Source organism: Leguminivora glycinivorella, chromosome 5, assembly GCF_023078275.1.
Source record: "Leguminivora glycinivorella isolate SPB_JAAS2020 chromosome 5, LegGlyc_1.1, whole genome shotgun sequence".
Classification (NCBI taxonomy): Eukaryota; Metazoa; Arthropoda; class Insecta; order Lepidoptera; family Tortricidae; genus Leguminivora; species Leguminivora glycinivorella.
The window spans coordinates 23,588,900-23,604,906 of NC_062975.1; the positions used below are offsets into that span (position 1 = coordinate 23,588,900).

The 16,007-nt window shown below is 40.2% G+C and overlaps 1 protein-coding gene across 1 annotated transcript in view; it reads left to right on the forward strand.

Annotated features, from left to right (window-relative positions):
* Positions 1-10,503: 10,503 nt before the first annotated feature.
* The window catches only part of LOC125225977, a 29,642-nt gene continuing 24,138 nt past the window's right edge, over positions 10,504-16,007 (forward strand). Inside the window, exon 1 of the mRNA XM_048129792.1 lies at positions 10,504-10,615. Within this exon, the coding sequence (XP_047985749.1) occupies positions 10,504-10,615 (112 nt within the window). The remainder of the gene's footprint in view (positions 10,616-16,007) is intronic.

Below are 16,007 nucleotides of genomic sequence, written 5' to 3' on the forward strand. Positions count from 1 at the left end.
AAATTGAAAACTCAGAAAAGTGTACATGGTTTAAATGTTTTCTTCACGTCAACATTAGCTTATGGAACCAAAGCCACACCCAAGTGAGTAGTAAAATATGATACAGAGATTATCGTAGGTATCATTCGTATAAGCCCCTTTAGCACAAATTGCCTTCTCGCGCGCGGGTCCATAATATCAAGCGCGACTTGATAGTATGGACTCGCGCGCGACAGGGCAAGTTGTGCTAGAGGAGCAGTCTTCCGTGACCACGGCCAGTGGTGTAACTTGGCCGAAACGTCGGAAAAAAGGTAAAAATAATGTTAATTTATCAATTATTGTATGTACATTTCCATCGCGCCGGCGAGAGTCAAAAGGACATTCTTAAACATGTTGAGTGAGTACCACGGTAAACTCAACAAGGCTTGTTGTGGGTACTCAGACATAATACATAGAAAATATCCATGACTAGTTAACAAATACTGTGCTCATCACACAATAAATGCCCTCACCGGGATTCGAACCCAGGGTTCTATGTAACTATCTATTTAATGTTTGATTGCTTGAGGTACAGTTTTCTTCGCTATAGGTACAGTTTAAGTACAGTTTTTTGGTGCAAATTTTGTGACTATTCAGACATCTCTCACGCCATCCTAACGGACACAAATGATGCTCGCGTATTGTTCGATAGCCCGTAAGGGCTACAAGTCTGTGTGGGTCCAAGAACTTGCCTTGAAATCGACCGGCATGTCCTCTGTGCTATGAATAGTGTGTTAAGTCCAACTGATTAAAGTATCAAATATCAAGTCCAAAGTCTCAGTTCAGGCGACAAAGAGGCGCTCAAAATGCGCACGATCTATTATTGACAGAGGGCAAAAAGATAGATTCAGTTTCATATTGTTTTAGGGTTTTAGTACCGATTAAATCCAAACATTGGAATGAATTCGTTTGCTATTGAAATAACAGGTTTATTTGAATGTAATAGCTACTGCATTAATTGCTTTTATCAGTAACAGACGTAGCACAATGAACGTTGGTTCTTTCTCAAACATATTCAGGGTATTTTTTGCGGTAAAATTGACAATAGGCTAGGTATGATAAGTAATCTCTACACCTTATAAGACAAAGTCCCCCGCCGCGTCTTTCTGTGTATGTGTTCGCGATAAACTCAAAAACTACTGAAAGGATTTTCATGCGGTTTTCACCTATGAATAAAGAGATTCTTGAGGAAGGTTTAGGTATATAATTTGCTGCAATGTTGTTAAAATTGGTTGAAATATGACGATATTTGCTAATCGAGTCGCCGTGGACCTGCCCTAACCGTTTGAGCTATATCAAAACAATGTAATTCAAAATTGTGTCTCTCTAATAGGTCTACAAAAAAATCTGCGATTGCATAATGTCTATCTTTTACAAATAACTTACTATAGTCATTTTTATGATAATCCCCGTGCGTGGCCGGGGCAGGCCGCTAATTACCAATATGTCCATGGGGTTATAACTTTCTGGTGAAAACTATTACTTTTACTTCGCACTATTATACTGTAGGTACATCTAGCGCCAACACCGTTACTAAGAAGGCTATGGCATAGTATGACGAACCGAAACAAACAATATCCCAAGCCATAACCAAGAACAAACGGTCTCTCGCTCGTGTTTGCCCAGAACGTGCAAGTTGTGGAATGAGCTACTTTCTGAGGTGTTTCCCTTGCGCTATCCTATGGGGTGCTTCAAGAAGCAGATATTTAGGGTTCTCAAAGGTCGGCAACGCATAAGTGGCTCGCCTGATGTTGCTTATGTCAATGGGCGGCGTTGACTGCTTCCCACCAGGCGGCTCGCCTGCTCGTTTGTTGCCTATTTCATAAAAAAATATGAGTTACAAATGTTTAAGATGTGATGAATGTGATGATACCTGTTTCAGAAATAAATAAAAAAACCGTGGCAGTGCTATCCAAGATCGTCTATGTATTCAAATGCTGCAAGGTATTACTGCTCATCCGAGATCGTACAACAAACAATAGACTATGGAGCTGGTAAGAAATTTTTAAGTTCCCGAAGACATTAACACAAAATGTTAGTGTAAGGTCTTAGTGGACGCTCAGAGCGGAGCGTAAAGCGTGGCGTGCAGCGGGGCGAGCGAGCGTGCGTCCACGCTATGTAGCGTCGACTCAGGACACTTGTATGAGCTTCAATTGTTTGATATGCACGCCGTACGCCCCGCTCCGCTGCACGCCCAATATGAGCGTGCACTTCAGGCCTAAAACTTAAGCAACTGTTACTGCTGTACTATCAGCTGTAAAAGTGCATGGCGAGTTTATCAATGAATTCATTCATAATATCTCCACTTTTGCAGCTGATAGTACATAATGGAACCTTAAAATGTGAGTGTTTTTCCATCCAACAACCGAAGCTAGTTTCATAATTTACGACTTTACGAGTTTCTTCCAACATTGTCTACGAAACTAACTAATAATAGTAATAATTTTAACTTCTTTGCGTCTTTGCGAGTAACATCAATTAGCAAATTTTAAAAACACATGAAAAGACAGGATAGGGTCTAAAATAGTATATTTATATAGCCTACTCACCTTTAAAGATATCCCAGGGTACAGTCACCGGCATAAATAAGTGATGATTTCTGTACCTTGTCATATTATCCTCTTGTTTGAAATGTCATACGAAATTGTCAAACGATTAAAAGCGACAAGGTACAACAATCATCACTTCTTTATGCCGGTGACTGTACGTAACCGAATGGTATAAATGCTCACGAAACCAAACGCTCGTAGCTATCGATTTCTATCGCTCTTGCGTATTGGCGCGACAGAGCCAGACTATCTTTCGCGGCGTTTCGTTTTCGTTTCACGTCGCAGAAATGCCATTCGGCTACGGGGCCTGATCATATATCTGAGAGAGCACTGTGAAAAAGTCTATTAACTAATTCCTTTTTTCCTCTCAGTTCGGTCGTCAATTTCTAAACGCTCCGGCGGCAGCACGGTGCCCCAACCCCAAAAAATCCTAGTCAGCCACTCTGTAGGACTGCGCTGTCCATCATTGGTCGCCGACAAAAGTGTTTGGTGTCCAGCCTGCCCGGTCAAGTACGATGGTACGAGTACCAACAGCCCCACCATCTCTGAGGGTAACCAAATTTTTGGTGAGTACCTATTTATTCTGACTACATTTAACACACCGAGTCAGACTCTCTGTAGGACCGGTCTCCGTCGCTTGTTGCTGACAAGAGCGTCTGGTGTCCCGCCTGCCCGGTCAAGTACGATGGTACGAATACTAATAGCCCGACCATCTCTGAGGGTAACCGAACTTTTTGTGAGTACCTATTTATTCTGACTAAATTTAACACACCGAGTCAGCCTCTCTGTAGGACCGTTCTCCGTCGCTTGTTGCTGATAAATGAGCGTCTGGTGTGCAGACCAATTTTTGGTGAGTTGAATACTTATGTATTCACTCTTCACCTCATTGACCTTACGCCGTGGCGACCGTCGCCGACACGTCGCATCGCCTATCATCGATAGTTTATCACGTCGCCACAGTATAATAAAGAGTACTATCCTGTCCACCCCCTCTCGGCTACCTCACCACCTGTCAAAAATGCAACAGTCGACCTGTCATATCGAGCCTGGCAATGTCACACGAGCTTAAAATGTGAGCTAGGAACGCGCCTCTTTCATATATTTGATCGCCAGTGACGCCAGTGTCCGAGATGTGAATCGAATGTTTTATTTCGTCGCGCCGCGTCGCGTCGTCATCATCAGCGAACATCGCGACTCGGCCATGCGTTTTCTTACGATTACGATTTTGCAGTTCCTATGTTATTTTTCTATTTTACATATTGCAGACGACATGCCGTCCAAAGAAACAATGACATTGAAACCGTGCAGTCGGTCCATCTGCAACTTCACCAACAATGAAAAAAGAGGTAACACACATACTTAGATATATTATTATCATTTTTAACCAGAGCCAGGGAGTTTTATAGCATTGACGACCGGTCTGGCCTAGCGCGTAGTGACCCTGCCAGCCTGCTAAGCCGCGGTCTTGGGTTCTAATCTCGGTAAGGGCACTTATTTGTGTGATGAGCACAGATATTTGTTCCTGAGTCATGGATCTTTTCTATGCATAGTATTTGTATAGGTATTATATATATCGTTGCCTGAGTATCCACAACACAAGCCTTCTTGAGCTTACCGTGGGACTCAGTCAATCTGTGTAAGAACGTCCTATAATATTTATTATTATTTTTTTAAACAAAGATCGCATTTTTGTGCGTCATATTATAATATGTAAATGTCATCAAAATGAAGTAAGTAAGTCTGTTTATAAAAAAATCGGAGTTGACCCGACTACTTTTCTATTTCCAAATACTTATACTAAGCATCAGCGCGCGGTGCCGCTGCAAAAGTGCATGGCGAATTTATCAATGAATTCATTCATAATTTCTCCATGCACTTTGAGACGCGTAAAGGCCGCCTAGATAGAGCCATAGATTAAATATAAGAAGATCATACCGTCCCATACATTAAAATTCGACTACCTAAGAACGCTCATACACTACACCATACATATTAGATAGCGCCACAAAAAACTCTTGTAGCTTTCGATTATACTTGTAGATGGCGTTAAGTGTCACTTTCGAGCCATAAATCTATGTCAAAAGTGACATTTAAAGCCATCTACAAGTATAATCGAAAGCTACAATACTTTTTTGTGGCGCCATCTATTTGTGGTGTAGTGTATGCGCGTTCTTGGGCGGTCACATATTAATGTATGGGATGGTATGATCTTCTTATATTTAAGGTGGCTCGCTTTCCATACAAAAAACATCTACCATTTATTTAGTCACCGCATACTACAACTAAATAAAAATATGCGCATACATCTACTATACATTATTCGTCGTCGCGGTAGTGAATGAAATACATTGTTTCATACAGAAATCATGGACAAATCCTTGTGAATTTTTTATTAATTTTACGTAAATGTGCGTGCCAAATTTTGTGTACAGACACAGAGCCGTCATATTTCGCGCATTTTTAGTTGACATTGTCATCAGTGACATTTGGCTCTTGACAAGTAATTATTTAAAGATATTGGTTTAGTTAACTCCACAGAATTATAATTAAACCAGAATGAGTTGTTAGCCCAAAAAGTGTGTCCACATGAGAGGTTAAAGTTGGGGCTGGTGTCCCTCTCGCACTTATTACCACTATCAAAATCATTTGAATGACGTCATCACTGTCATCATTTGGGGATACCAGTCAATATTCAAAGTTACTACCAAATCTACTAATACCCAATTAAAGGTTTTTAATAATTGCGCAATTTTTTGGTTTTATGGCTTCATAATAATGACTTACCAATTCGTTACAAGGTATTAATACCCTTGCCTCAATATAATACGAAAATAATTTAAGAAGTTTACAAACTTAGTTATCATACAGGTAAAAATACTACTACTATAGTAATTTTTTAACACTGGTCACACGTGCGAGAGGGACACCAGCCCCAACTTTGACCCTCTCATGTGGACACACTTGTGCTAGTCTGTCAAGAACGCCTTTATGCGCAGGTGATAAGGTTCAATTTAGTATGGCAAAAAAAGTGTGAGCTCAGTCCCTATTGTAGGTCGATGGTTAACTCAAGCAGACTCAGAAATAATGACGCATTTTGTCAACAAAGATACATATCGTGTATTTCGACACTGCTAATGTAAATCGAAATGGCGTCTCGGTCAAACGACCGACTATGATGCAGAAGATCGTGGGTTCGAGTCCGAAGTTTTTTTTAATCATTTGAACTTTTATGGATTTATTAAGTATTTTTTATTTTTTTAATGGAATATTTGACTATTACTATATTGCTTTCCTATTTTTTATTTTTATACAAAAATACAATACAATCCTTTATTATGCCTTTGTTGATAAAATAAAATATTACACGTCTGGTATAATACATTATACATAGGTCATAGTGTGGGCATAGTATTAGTAAAGTATTGCATTTACTGAGCTGGTTGACCTATGTTATTGTTGTGTGAATGTTTTTCTTCAACAACTAAATATACAAGAATATGGGTAGCTTTTGCACATTGTAATTTTTCCTCAGTCACCCGTTGACCACGAACGCTGTAAAGTGTTTGAAACATCGGGATGAATTTTAAACTCATTATACGCGATTTAATCCGTTTTCATAGTTTTTATTTCATGAGTAACTATCGCGGTAACTGAAGACAATATTAACTAAATGGTTACAAATAATAATTATCATCAATATAATCTGGTCCAGGCAGGCAATTATGGTCGCGCGATAAATGATAAAACATCTGGCCGTCCCTATAATCGCACTTACTAATAGTGCGACAGGGACGGCCTGATATTTTATCGTCTATCGCGCGACCATGCTACTCGTGATGTACTAGCTTTTGCCCGCGGCTTCGCTTGCGTTAGAAAGAGACAAAAGTAGCATATGTCACTCTCCATCCCTTCAACTATCTCCACTTAAAAAACATGTCAATCCGTCGCTCCGTTTGGCCGTGAAAGACGGACAAACAAACAAACACACATTATCTTTGGTGAAACAATGAATTCTTCCACTTCAGATTATAGAGTAACCAGCTTTTCCCATTTATAATAAACTAGCTTTTGACCGCGGCTTCGCTCGCGTAAGAAAGAGACAAAAAGTAGCCTATGTCACTCTCCATCCCTTCAACTAAATCCCCTTAAAAATCACGTCAATTCGTCGCTCCGGTTTTGCCGTGAAAGACGGACAAACAAACAGACACACACCCTTTCCCATTTGTAATATTAGTATGGATTTGACATTATTATTTATATTTAAATAATTATACATGTATAGCCCAATTTCGTCGGGAACAGCGTGTTATGTAATGGCGTCGTTGGTGTACAGTCGTCTGTCACGCCGTGAAGGTGCGTTCGATTCCCAGGATTATATAAACTTTTTGTATTTTTTTGGATATAAATTTCGTATTTTTTATTGACCGAGCAAGAATGGAGAGCCGAAGGTATCAATTTTATCTTAGAGAACCTATTGATATTTTTATTGTCATTTTGATGTTCTATTTATTAAGTTGAGATATAAAACACAACTTTTAATACCCTCGCTAAATATAATATTTTATCGAAATTACTCCTTAGATAAAAAAAGTCTACTTGAGTTTTTAAAGCATTACGTTACTCAGTTAACTATTGCATTTTCATTTACTAATTTAAGATTTCAAAAGCGATTTGAATACCCTTGCTCCATCGAAAATAAACAATTAGAAAAAAAAATCATTCGAATCGTAGTTTAGAAGAAACTAAAATTTATCTAGGTACTTATACTTTTTTGGAATTTTTAAAAATATCAGATTAGGATAATTATGTTAGAAATTCTGAGTTCGACGAACCCAAAAATTATTACCATGTAAGAGAAATAGGTTTTTAATCTTTTTTGTGGAAAACGCTCAGTAACTACTGTACGAGTACATATACATCTACTTATATAAAAACGAAAAACCAGAAAGGGATAAAAAACGAGGGAAGAAACGAGATAGCGCCTTACAAATTTTAAGAACTTTTGGACCACGTTTCTCGGATACAACGCAAGTATCGTAATAGAAAACTATTTAAATCTATTGTCTGAATATAGGAATAGAAAATGTATATGAAAACTGCCGCTTACGCTGCGTATTTATTTTACAATTAGCTAACGAAAATTTCATAAACTTCATCCACTTCACCATTTCAAGACTTCGGCTGTATTCGGGATCCAATCGGCACTTACTCGGTCTTTCGTTTCGCGTGTAAGTTCAAGTGGTTCAAGTTGATGAAAGTTTATTACCTATGTTTTGTGAGTTTGTTATGTTGGTACACCTGCAGTAGTATAGCTGTTTATTTTGTTCTAAGTGACAGGAAATAAAAGGCCTATATTGTTCTGTCGTGTCGTTACTGTCAAGTCATGTGTCAACTGTGGAATAAACATGGCTAAAGCCGAAAATTTATGTGACGAATTTTGGTTTGGCGATGCCTAGATTGCCTTGAATTGTAAGTAGATAAATCACGTTCACGGTTCTTAACTGAAAAGTGTAAAAAATAGGCATTGAAATTAGGGCATGTAAACAGGTAAATAATTGTATGGGAATTACCGAGACATCGGTAAATAACAAGTTATTTTCATACAAACTATTTACCGATTGCATTCCCTAATTGAAATTGAGGATTTAAATCGTGATACCACATTGGGTGCAAGGACAGTGAAAGTGTTAGGCCCTGGTTTCTCTGACCACCCGCCGCCGGCGGCCGGCAACCGACGCGGGTAGGCAACCGACGACGTTCGAATATATTGTTCGGAAATGTTTGAGGGTCTGAGAAACGTCGCCGGCGGCGGGTAGGTCGACGGGCGAAGGTCACACGCCGCTTGCGACGGTCTGTATTCGATTTGTAGAATAGCAACGGACAGCGGGTGGCGTCTTGATATGGAAAATGAAATGATTTCACTAAAGATAATGATGAATTGTACTTTTTTTTATTATTATAAATGGGCTTACTCTTGACCACAGACTAGCCAAAGGCAAATACGTGGCATACGATGGAGTGAGCTTGCCCAGAAGATGCCTGTTCACTATTGATTTGAAGGTTGCCGGGTTATATGAGCTCGGAAATATAGCCGCCGGCAAGGAATTCCACTCCTTGGCAGTGCGCATAAGAAAAGAAGAAGCAAAGCGCTTCGTGCGGATTCGTGGAATATCCACCAAGTAAGGATGGAGACCTGCCATGCGTCTAAGAGTCCGATGGTAGAATGGGGACGGTGCACGGTGGAATAAGCTGCAGAATGGGGACGGTGGAATAAGCTAAAACTTTACTGCATTACAAGTGTTTAAGCACCAAGTTTTACTGCATTACAAGTGTTTAAGCACCAAGTAAAAAAATTGTAGGCACTTTCTTTTTGCCGGTTTTATACAAATATCGTTCGACTGTCTCTTTTTTTGGATAATATCAATAGGTACTTACGTACCTACCTATTTCATGAACGTCTTCTTCTAAGAATGTAAGTTTTTTGTATTTATTTTGCTCAGAGCACAACACAACAGTTCAAAAAGCAGTCTACCAGAGCTTCTGAGTTCCGTCGCCGGCGACGGGTGACCAAGGCTCAGAAAACCCACGCACCCGCGACCACCGACGGCGTGCGGCGCACATCCAGACGCCGCCGGTCGCGTGTGACGAGCCAGAGAAACCAGGGCCTTATTAGGATATCGATCACTTGCGCGAGCGAAGCCGCGCGGGCACGTCTAGTTTATGTATAATAATAAAACACAAAATAGTGTCTCATAGTGTTGTGTTCCTGCCGGTGAGTAAGGCTGCCAGAGCTCAACGAGGGTGTGGGGTGCTGACGACGGGAGGACTTACGGAACTAATTTGTTCCGTCTATTGTCCTTTGAGTCGTCGGCAACCCAAACCCTCCTTTGAACTTGTACACTCCTTTTTGCTGTGCACACGCAGCAAAGGGGAGTGTACAAGTTTCTAATGGGGCGGCAACGCGCATGCGACACTCTTTGAGTTGCAGGCGTCCATAGGTTACGGTGACCGCTTTCCATCAGGCGGACCGTATGCTTGTTTGCCACCGACGTAGTATTAAAAAAAAAAAGAGAAAAAGTCCTGGATTCGAACCCAGTACTTCCATGCAAATCATGCGATGGCACATATTTACCGCAAGGCTATTTAAACAAGCTGTCGCCGCGTGAAATTATCGACTAGAAGGAATACAAAAACACTGTTTGTATGTGTGAGTGGTACTTAAAAATAGTGTAAAATAGTAAATTTATCTACATTAAGGGGATTAACGTTACAATGAGAAGTTGAATGTTTGTTGTAATACGTCAATTTTAATATTAAATGTTCGCGAAGCATAATTGAAAGTATATAAATGCCTGTACGACTCCACAAAAAAAATAAGACTGGTAATTTGCAGATTAACGCCATCTAACGCAGCCTGAGCTTCGGGTAACCTAAGCGAGCCACCTTAATCTATGATAGAGCGGGGATCTCGGCGCAAAGGCGGCACAGTGTACTCGCGCCCTCACTTATTTTATACACCGTGTTTTTAACGAATTCCATTAACTTTGGCATATAGTTAGGTCCATTATAGGAAACAGAATGGCATTGTTAGTTTTCTTAAATTTGTATTTTTTTATTAAAAAAACCATACGCCTGCGATAGATGTTAACTTCAATTGCTGTCGAGAAACTGCCTTTACAATTAACTCACACTAAGTAAGTGTCAAAACTGTGACATGTCAATCGCATATCGAACACACAAAGACCGTTTCTTAATAGAAATTGATGTAACATCTATCATAGGTGTATAGGATTTTTCAGAAAAAAGTTACGAATTAAAAAAAACTGACTATGCTATTCTGTTTCCTATAATGGACCTAACTATATGCCGAAGTTAACGGAATTCATTAAAACACGATGTGTACTTTCAATAATATATACAAGTAGGTATGTTTGTGATGGCAGTGCACAAGACAGCCCGCGTGCGCGTGGTGGCGCTACGGCGCATGTTCATTCGCCGCTGGGACCTCATCAAGAAGTCGACCATTCGCAGGACACGGAATGCTTCAGGTACTTAGTTTTATCATCATCCTCCTCCGTTATCCCGGCATTTACCACAGCTCATGGGAACCTGGGGTCCGCATTGACAACTAATCCCAAGATTTGGCGTGGGCACTAGTTTTTACGAAAGCGACTGCCATCTGACCTTCCAACCCGAAGGGTAACTAGGCCTTATTGGAATTAGTCCGGTGTCCTCACGATGTTTTTCTTCAACGAAAAGCGACTGGCAAATATCAAATGACATTTCGTAGATAAATTCCGAAAAACTCATTGATGAAATGAAATGAAATGAAATGAAATATTTATTTTCCAAGTAGGCATATTACAATGCGCTTATGAACGTCAAATAAAACTACGCCGGCTCTAACCCTACGCCTCAGCCTCGAGAAGATTTCAGTCCCCCCTCAGTTTGAGGAGGGTATCCACTATGGGACCGGCAAGAAACTCGGCGGGCCACTTCTTTTCAAAACATTACATCTTATAATTAACATGCATTAAAAAAAAAAAAAACAAGATACAATTTAATAAGCAAAAGTATTCATAAAAAAAAAAATATTAACACAAGAAATTATTCAAAGTACAAAGCTATTATGATTATTAATAAGAGATGTTAGAGATGTATAGAGTCTCTAAGTGTCAAAGTACATCTAAAAAAATTATACATGAAGAAAAAAAACGAATAACTAAAATAACTTTAGAGTTGTAAAAGACTCTTGTTGTCTTAAGCAAAGGAAAAAAAAAATATATATATACTTAATCTACTTTTTTCCTTGGAGATGTATATGGTCTCCAAGAGTCAGAAAGAAAAATAAACAAACAAGGACCGAACAGAGTGCCTCAACGTAATCTCATTCAAAATTAATGTTACATAGAATAGCATAGCCCCTATTAGCTGAAACAGACCGGTCTTCACAAACAGCACCCGTTCACGAATATGGCGCGCATCTCAGCCATCGCCTCCCTCAACCTTCATTCGGGAAGGTGGCGACCCGATCAACGACGTCACCGTAAGCAAAGACTTTTTAGCGAGCATGACATGTTCAAGCTGTCCGGGCTGTATTAAATATTCCAATAATAAGTGAATACGGTATACCTAGATGTAAGACACAACATTCCGTGCTTGTACGTTACATAGTTTAAATTGACTTAATTGAAAACAAGATCTTGGGAGATGTAAAAGGTCCCCACAGTCAATTATAATTAATGGGATATAATAAAAAATGAAAATTTGGAGGTGTAAAGGTTCTCCAAGTGTCAAAAGAACTAGAAATAGAAAAAAAAATGCGTATGAAATACAAATTTCACGTCAAGAGACTGTTAAGCTAGCAATCTCCAACTAATTCTACAGAATACATAACTAGTATGTACTCATCAAGTCAATATATATATATACCAAATTATAATTATACAATAATAAGGATCAATAATTTAAACAGCCAGTAGCAACAGCGCCTTAAGCATGACACAATGTCTCCCGGGACACTGCTAGCAAAACTATGACAGATTTTGAGCCTGGATAGTCGGCCATGGTGTAGTATCTCCCAGGTAATCATCAATTTTGTAGTACCCCTTTTGAGAAGTGCACTTTTTATGTACTTCTTGAATGAAGTAAAGGGCAGATCCCATGCCTCTAAGGGTACTTTATTATAAAATGTTACACAGTTTCCCAGGAACGATTTCTTCACTTTCTGTAGACGAAACTTGGAAACCGCTAGCTTATGTTTGTTCCGTGTATTATAACTATGAATATCTGACAGTTTCTTAAAGGACTCTATATTCTTATGAGTATACATTATCACATCTAGTATGTATTGTGAAGCTACTGTAAGGATGTCTATCTCCTTAAAGCGTTCCTTCAGTGAGTCACGTGACGCCATGTTGTAGATAGATCGTATTGCCCGTTTCTGGAGAACGAAGATGGTTTGAATATCTGCTGCTTTTCCCCAGGCCAATATGCCGTAAGACATAACACTATGAAAGTAACTGAAATAAACTAGGCGAGCTGTCTCCACATCAGTTAATTGCCTAATTCTCCTTACGGCATACGCGGCAGAGCTCAACCTTTTTGCTAGGGCAGATATATGAGGACCCCATTGCAGATTGCAATCTAAAGTAAGACCAAGAAAGAGCGTATTCTCGACAAGGTCCAGGTTTTCGCCATTCAGCGTGATGGTAGTATCTGTCTTCCTTACATTGGGTAAAGAGAATTTAACACATTTCGTCTTCTTGGCATTAAGGAGCAAGTTATTTGCTGTAAACCATTCTAGCACCTCCTTCAAAGTTTCATTCACATGGCTATAGTCACTCAGTTGCCTATCAACTTTGAAAATTAGTGAAGTATCATCAGCAAATAAGACTATCTCACATTTGTTCTTTACAAGACATGGCAAATCATTTATATACACAAGGAAAAGAAAAGGTCCCAGAATAGAACCCTGTGGTACTCCAAGCTTTACAGTTGTACCGTTAGATTCAGTACCATTTACAACCACTTTCTGGGTTCTTTCGTTTAAGTAAGATTCAACAAGCTGTAAAGCTTTAGAGGATAGACCGTAGTGCTTCAGCTTGTGTAGTAGTGTGTCGTGCTCCACACAATCGAAAGCTTTGGAGAGATCGCAGAAAATATCGATAGCATCTAACGAGAGTTCCCAGGCATCGTATATGTGCTTGATTAGCACAGAAGCAGCATCTGTCGTCGAACGACCTCGTGTAAAACCAAATTGCTGATGCTGAAGTAATCCATTCGTGTTAAAATGTCGAAGCAACTGGTTCAATATAATTTTCTCAAACACTTTGCTGAGAACTGGAAGTATTGAAATTGGTCTAAAATTTCCAAGGTCATCCTTGCTGCCTGATTTAAACAGAGGAATAACCTTACTATACTTCATCAGATTGGGAAACACACATTCCCTAACACAAGCGTTAAACACATCGGCTAGATAAGGTGCCACGACGTCAATAATTGAATACACGACTTTCACAGATATCCCCCAAATGTCCTCACTGTTTTTAACTTTTAAGGACTTGAAAGTTTTAATAATCTCTTCGGGGTCAGTAAATTGGAAATATAATTCCATGCTGCATTTCTTAACATTGTAATTGTCCAAGTAGAGACCTGCCTTAACTACAGAGGAGTTTAAATTCCGTGTAGTATCAGTGGCTATGTTGGTGAAAAAGTGTTGAAAGGCGCCAGCAACATCGTCGTCTGCAGACAATACTTGGTCTTGAACTTTTAGTGTGTAATGGCCATCACGGGGTTTCGTCTTCCCGGTTTCAGCGTTTATCATATTCCAGGTAGCTTTTATTTTATTGTCTGCCGACCTGACCTTCTTGCTTAAGAATGCAGACTTAGCCGCGGCGCAAACTTTCTTAAACACTTTTGAATACCTCCTTACATATTCAGTGAAATTTTCATCATGGTTAAAATTCCTCAATTCATACAGGTCATACAATCTCTTCCTGCTTCTGTGGATACCGACGGTGGCCCAGTCACTAAACTTTGACTTCAATTGGCCTTGCTGTACAGTCTTCGTCTTAAAAATATTCTTGTGGACGTCGTGGATGACACTCGACAGTTCCCCGTATAATGTATCAGGATCTTGCTTGCTTATACCTGTCAAAGTAGGTACCTGCGATATAATAGATTCTCTAAATTTATCCATTCGGCTAGCAGTGATAGGCCTATACGTAATCGCTTGCTGTTGTTTTACAATATTGACTTGGAAATAAGCTTTCTGACCACAGTGATCAGAGCTGAAACAACTAAAGACATCTTTCTTTTCAACTTCACAATTACAGAATATATTATCCAAACAAGTCGCCGTACTGGCTGTAATTCTTGTGGGCTCGTGGAAAAGCGGAAACAAGTCAAAAGACTGAAAAAGATTTAAGAATCTAACTGTGTGTCCATGCGTGGGATCTAGTATATTAACATTAAAGTCCCCACAAATTATTATCTTCTTACTGCTAACAAACACTCGTCTCAACGCATCTTCCATGATAGACTCAAAAACGCTAAAATCCGCCGAAGGTGGTCTGTAGACGCACATTATAATGTGATCCTCCAATTCTATACATGATATTTCTATAGTTCGCTCAGTAGAAAGTTTAACTATGTCATTTCTTTCTTTACATTTAAATTTATTTTTTACTATAATCAATGATCCCCCGTGAATGGCGGACTTTCTACTGAACGAGCTAATTATGTCATAATTACAGATATTAAATACTAATAATTCATATTCTTTGAGCCAGTGCTCCGTAACGCACATGACATCAATATCTTGTGATTCTAAGAAAAGAACCACCTCTAACTCTTTGCTGGAGAAGCCCTGTAGGTTTTGGTGAACTAACCTAAGCTCACGGGGCCTCTCCGCTGTCTCAGCCGTCAGTTTAAATGCTGTGGGCGGCCCGCGGGGAGGCTGCGCACGCGCCGGCGCTCGCCGCGCGGCCGGCACCGTTGCCACTGGCCGAAATGTCAAAAAACCCCGGTTCTACGTTGTAAGCTAGTAATTTCGCTGTCGTCACTTTACAATTGCGTGGTACATTCAAATAATTATCTCTTAGTCTAAAACGGTAATTATTTCTTTTATACATAATGTTCAGATCAATAAAATGGTAAGCGCTTTCGTAACAAGTCGCATTGTACAACATGGAATTTAACTCCGACACTCTAACGTTGTGCTCATGGGAAACAGAGTCGGAATACGGAAAAGAGCATAAAATAATTTTATAAATTCCATTTCGCTCAATGTCGGACAGCGTGCGTATGAGGGATCCCACGTGAGATCTCTTCACACCCACACTATCGCCGAGGTGTATAATCAGAGTGGTGCCACTGTCAAACTTGTCCTTCGCCATGCGAGCCGGGGTTCCTCCGGAACGAATGTCGCACGTAGGTACTTACCGCTAGGCTACCAGCGCTTTGGTGCGAGCCGGGGGCCTTCAGGTACTCAGTTATACCACAGTATAATAAAAAGTCTCTCTTCGGAGAGGGCAAAGAAAATAACGCATTGCTTTCGGCTGGAAACCGCAAAATGCAGGCCGTGGCCCCGGGCGCCCTATGGAAGCGTCATGGAAGCGGTCCGTCGAAAATGAGCTACGAGCGGCTGGTTTAAGCTGAGGGAGCGATGCCACGAGGGTCGCTGAAGATAGGAAGGCGTGGCGCGAGCTTGTAAATGCCCTTTGCACCTCTTCTGCCTTAGGACTTAAACAACAACATAATAAAGAGTACTTACTATCGAACAGTATGGGTACTCCCGCTTCCCGCTGAAAGTGCGACACGCTCTCGGTTACCTCACAGTTACCGCCTGTCAAAATCGCCATCGCGCCGTCCCTGTCACACCATGTTATAAACACTTGTAACAACAGCCCAGTGTGGGATCATTAGCCTATAGGCACA